We start from the raw sequence: 5,881 nt of genomic DNA, 5'->3' as shown, positions 1-5,881 counted from the left end.
TAAATGTAAAAGGTATATATTCATTTGCAATTAAATACATTCTACCTTTGCTACTTTAAATTAATATTTTAACTCATTGAATTATGACTGCAGAAAACTTTTAAAAATTATGTACATTGCTTTATTATTTATTGGACTCTCCAAATAGCCTCACAATTGAACCCTACCAGCATCTCACCATTAAAGTTTCCCACCTCTGTGAGGAAATAAATATCCACTTTGACATGTAAACAAGTATTGTATGACTTTGGATTTTGTTTAAGCTATAGTTAGTGTACTATTTCACTCAACTGCATTTTGTGAGGTTAACCAGTTACTCTCTATAACTTGCACATGTGATTATGAAAGTCTGGTTCTGAAGTGCATGTTCTAGTTAAATTGCTTTCCTCATAGAACCCTGACTCGTCCTTAAATATCTGACTTACTGCAGCTTTTTGGAAAAACGACAATTTTCTTTTCAACAATGAAAAGTAGTATCCCTGACATGCATTTCAATAGAAAGTTTAGAACCCCATTTTCAAGTTACGCTTAAACATATAGGCATATTCAAATGTCTGCAACAATTTCTTGGGGGGTGGGGAAGAAATTCTTAGGAAATACAATTATTATCTTGCTACCATTGAATCTTTCAATAACTAACATGGTTAATATATCTCCTAATTATATCTTTGTAATTTTATTAAATGATGTTTATGCTTTTCTTTTTTTTTAATTTTTATTTATTTGAGAGCGACAGAGAGAGAGAGAGAGAGAGAGAGAGAGAGAGAGGCACATAGAGAGAGAGAGAGAATGGGCGCGCCAGGGCCTCCAGCCACTGCAAACGAACTCCAGACGCGTGCACCCCCTTGTGCATCTGGCTAACGTGGGACCTGGGGAACCGAGCCTCGAACCGGGGTCCTTAGGCTTCACAGGCAAGCGCTTAACTGCTAAGCCGTCTCTCCAGCCCTATGCTTTTCTTTATAGAGGCCCTATATGGATTAATTTATAAGTACTTTGTTTTTATTATCAATTTGAATTACATAAGGTTATTAAATTTATTGTGAATTATTTATTAGGGTATTCATAAAGTTGATAGAACTTTTGCCTAATAAGTTGGCTTAATTAAAAAAATAACTAAAAAAACATATTAATTTCTTATGTTTATAGAATCATTGGCAAATACAGTTTTAGACATTCATATTGTCTGTGATTGCTATTAGTCTTGAGTTATAAGTGTTGATTTTTTTTAATTAATTAATTAATTAATTTATTTGAGAGTGACAGAGAGAGAAAGACAGATAGAGGGAGAGAGAGAGAATGGGTTCACCAGGGCTTCCAGCCTCTGCAAACGAACACCAGACGTGTGCGCCCCCTTGTGCATCTGGCTAACGTGGGACCTGGGGAACCAAGCCTTGAACCGGGGTCCTTAGGCTTCACAGGCAAGCGCTTAACCGCTAAGCCATCTCTCCAGCCCATAAGTGTTGATTTTTAAAAATACTTTTCATTATTTGTAAGGAGAGAGAAAGAGACAGAGAGAACAAGAATGAGAATGAGAATGCAAATGAGAATGCCAGGGCCTCTGGAAGGAAGTCCGTACACATGTGCCACTCTTTCTGCATCTGGCATTATGTGACTAGCAGAAAATCACACCTGTGCAAGAAGGCTTTGCAAGCTAATACCTTAACACTGAACAATGTCTCTAGCCCTAGGTGGTCTATTTTATCCACCCTTTTCCTCCTTTTCTATTTACAATTATCATACAATTATGGTCTGCTTAACTGGTTAAGATAGATTTGTGATACTGATGATTTGTTTGGTTTTGGTTTTTAATCATGAGAGTAAATTGCTATTTGTTTATCAAATACTATTTTTGAACTTGCTGAGATATATCCTCTCATATTGACATGAGATACAGTTGTTCCATTTAGTTCTGTGAATATGAATAAATATATTAATTGACATTCCAATATTAATTGAATTGTATATTCATAACATAATCTAAATTTGGTAACATGTAATTTGTATGGGTGTGTAGTGTTTTGTGTGTGTATGCATGTTCACACATATCTGGGTTCACTTGGCTTTGCCAGAGTGTGTGTGTGTGTGTGTGTGTGTTGAAGTCAAGTATCTTGCCTTGATAGCATACCTTCCTGCTGAAACATAGTCTGTCACTTGAACCCAGAGCTTCCCAAGTTTGCTAGTATAGCAATTCTGTTCCACTGGTATCTCATGCCTCTGCTTCTGCTGGAATTACAAGTGGGCCACTATTCCTGCCTGGCATTAAATGATGGTAGGGATGCAAACTCAGGTCCTCATACTTGTACCACAATCGCTTTGCTAACTTTGCCTTATTTTGTTTTGTTCATCACTACACTTGTTGTGTTAATCTTGTATGCATTAGAGTTTATCTTATAGTAATATGGTTAAAAAAAAAAAGTGGGCCATTTCTTTCTTGTCACCTGTAAGAATTCATGGAGATGTTCAGATTCTTTCTTTCTTTCTTTTTTTAATTTTTTTTCTCAAATTTTATTAAGGTTTTCCATGATTATAAAAATTATCCAATGGTAATACCCTCCCACCCGCCAACTTTCCCCTTTGAAAATCCATTCTCCATCATATTCCCTCCCCATCTCAATCAGTCTATCTTTTATTTTGGTGTCATGATCTTTTCCTCTTCTTACAATGGTCTTGTGCAGGTAATGTCAGGCACTATGAGGTCATGGATATCTTGGCCATTTATGTCTGGAGGGAGCATGTTGAAAGGAGTCCTACCCTTCCTTTGGCTCTTACATTCTTTCCACCACCTCTTCTGCATTAGACCCTGAGCCTTGGAAGGTGTGATGGAGATGTTACTCAATATTCCAGTCACTTCTTTCCAGCACTATGATACCTTCTGAGTCATCCCAAGGTCACTGCCATCTGAAAAGAGAAGATTCTCTACCCAAGGTGAGAGTAAATATTTATATATGTAAATTAACTTGATTTAATCAATCCACATTGGACATATGTATCAAACTATCAGATATTTTATAAATATAAATAAGGATTTGTCAATTAAAGTGTTGTTATGAAAGTAAACTAGGAAAAAATAATAGATCTGAAAAAAATTCACTCAGCCTAATAGCTTCATTTGTAGAGAAACTTAAAAATACCAAATCAGTTTATTCCAAAGATCAAGAACCAGAGAAATTTTCTTCTTACGTTTTTGTTTATCCTTAAAGGTCCTTAAAGGTCAGGGCTGGCAACATTCTTAACCACTGCTGTTTAGAACTCTTGCAAAAGCCTCAGCTGCCATGGCAGCAGCACAAAGGGAGAACTGACAGCACACAGAAAAAGGTCATGAGTTAAAGAAAAACACTTCCCACACGTGACTCGTGAACATCACAACATGGATACTTTATTCTTATCCAGTTAAAAACGAAGAAGAAGAACTTTCTCATGGACTGTTTTAATTTTACAGTAAGTGTGATTCCACAGTGTATGAAGTAAACCATCTTATGAAGTTAGGGAGTATGAATATTTGAGAAGTAAAATATTTTTCAGCTTTGTAAGCCATGTATAATGTAAACATCTACTAGTAAGTCTGGTAAGTGAATAATTTGGCAAAACCTGTATTCAAATGTGAGTATTTTTGTCTTATTCATATTTTAATTTCAATGTCGATTATTAGGACAGTGTACAATAAGAAATTTATAATAGTGAAAACTGTGGCACCTCCATACTATACAAATGATTGTTAATTATTCCATATCACCCAAGGTTACACGTTCTTTAATAATCATAGAGTAGAGTTCTCTTTTCTTGTTCTATGATAATATAAATTAATCATAAACAAGATTGCTGGAACTAAAAAATTAACATGTCTACTTCCTTGATATAACCAACCAGCTTAACTCACATTATCATTCAATAATAATCTTAAAATTTTAACAAATTCAATAATGCTTAGTATTTGTCAATACCTGGCATAAAGATTATAGGGAAATGTGCTAATATTGAAAAAGTTAACCTCAAATTGATATGGTAGTAGGAACTAAATACACAGCCTTTTAATAATAAAGCAACAAACAGCATCTTTCTATATATTTTTAAGTATATGGTAAAAGAAGCTGTACACTGTGTATATGATCCATTATACTACTAGTTGCTAACATTAAATGACATCACTATAGATGACATAAAATGTTGCTTAGTTATTTTTCTCTTACTAACATAAACTAGGCTTAGAAGGGATTCAGAGATCCAAGAAGTGTAAGTTTAACTGTTTCCTTACATACAAATAATCTAAGGAATTATTTTAAGTATTATAGCACATTTCTTTTAAATGTTTTCAATGTCTCCTTCTTGACTAGAACTACTTTAAATAGCTAGGAAAAAATTACATAACTCATTCCACACTAATTACAGAAAATATTTTTATTTAAAATGAATTAATCAGATAACTAATATTGAGTGAAAATTGTTTAGCTTAGAATAAAATTTCAATGTTCTAGCCTTGATAGTTTAATATACTCTGTAGAATAAAATTGTGTGTGTGTGTGTGTTCACATTTAAGTCCAGTGTGCATGGTATTGACTTAACAGTTAACTTTTACTAACTTTCATGCCCATTTCTACTCTTTTGCTCCTATGGGCCTAATGAGCCCTGTTTAGATTCCTGCTGCATATGCCTAAAGCAAGCCAACACGACAATCAATCCTAAATGCACAAAGTACCAACACACGTGTGACTTTTTCTGTCGCATGTATCACTAGCAGGCCAGTGATAAGAACCACCAGGGCAGGACGAAACCATGGATGATGTTTCTAAATCAAAATGGTTAAAGAAAGGAAAGCTACTGCGCTGGTTTTCTTTTTTCTCCTGTACCCAAGACCAAAGTAAACTCAAACAGGACTCTCGTAGTGAGGTGGGGAACAATCTCAGTGGGGAGAATAAGGTTTCCAGAGATGAAAACAAGGATCTGAGGAAAGAAAACAAATTCCTGTGGCAGGAAAACCAGGCTCTCCGGAGGGAAAATAAAGCCTTCCGGATGGACAACCAGTTAATCCGGGAGAGGAACCAGCTCCTGAGACAGCAGAACCAGCTACTCTGGAAGGTGCAGCGGCTGGTGGTGGCGAATCAGAAACTCTCCGGGGAACAGCTCAGTGCCCTGGACACTGAAAGGATGTCTTACTGGCAACAGAACCGAGCCCTGGAGGCTCAGATCTCCGCTCTCAGGCTGCAGGAGCGAGCCTTCCAGAACGAGGCAAGAGCTCTGGAGGAGGAGATCTGGTCCCTGCACGAGGAGATCGCGGCCCTGCAGCACCAGGAGAGGACGCTCAGGATGGAGGAGCAGGCGCTGAGGACCGAGGGCCTGGCTCTGGGGCTGGAGGAGCAGGCCCTGTGGAAGGAGGAGCAGGCCCTGTGGAAGGAGGAGCAGGCCCTGTGGAAGGAGGAGCAGGCCCTGCGAGAGGAGAACAAGGCGCTGAGGGAAGAGCGCAATGCTCTGCAGGAGGAGGAAGCCGCCTTGCTTGAAGAGGCCAAGGTCCTGGAGGAGTGGAACAGTGTTCTTCAGGGAAATCCCAGTAGCCTTGCCGGTTACGTGTACCATGGGGACCTACAGCCTCAAGAGCTGGAGATGCAATAACCAGAAAGTGTCGTGGGGGTCACAGGCATTCCAGAAAAGTAAACAAAAATTTGTAAGCGTTGCAATCACCACCAAAAGCAAAATTTTAAGTGTCTCAGTATTTGGTTCTGGAAAATAAATAAAGCCCTGAAACACCGAAAAAAAAATTATATATATATATATATATATATATGTGTGTGTGTGTGTGTGTGTGTGTGTGTGTGTGTGTGTGTGTGTGTGTGTATGGTTTTCAGGCGTTTATTTTTAGTCCAATATTGGTTATATCAAACAAACCATG

The 5,881-nt window shown here is 37.6% G+C and overlaps 1 protein-coding gene across 1 annotated transcript; it reads left to right on the top strand.

Annotated features, from left to right (window-relative positions):
• The first annotated feature begins 4,770 nt into the window (after positions 1-4,770).
• On the top strand, positions 4,771-5,604 carry LOC101612708 (coiled-coil domain-containing protein 70-like). Its single transcript, XM_012950469.2, has one exon. The coding sequence runs from the start codon at positions 4,771-4,773 to the stop codon at positions 5,602-5,604; it is 834 nt and encodes a 277-aa protein (XP_012805923.2).
• The last annotated feature ends 277 nt before the right edge of the window (positions 5,605-5,881 follow it).

Source organism: Jaculus jaculus, chromosome 3 (genome assembly GCF_020740685.1).
Source record: "Jaculus jaculus isolate mJacJac1 chromosome 3, mJacJac1.mat.Y.cur, whole genome shotgun sequence".
NCBI classification, from domain to species: domain Eukaryota; kingdom Metazoa; phylum Chordata; class Mammalia; order Rodentia; family Dipodidae; genus Jaculus; species Jaculus jaculus.
The sequence above is the reverse complement of the archived record's forward strand: the minus strand, read 5'-3'. Positions and strand labels throughout refer to the sequence as shown.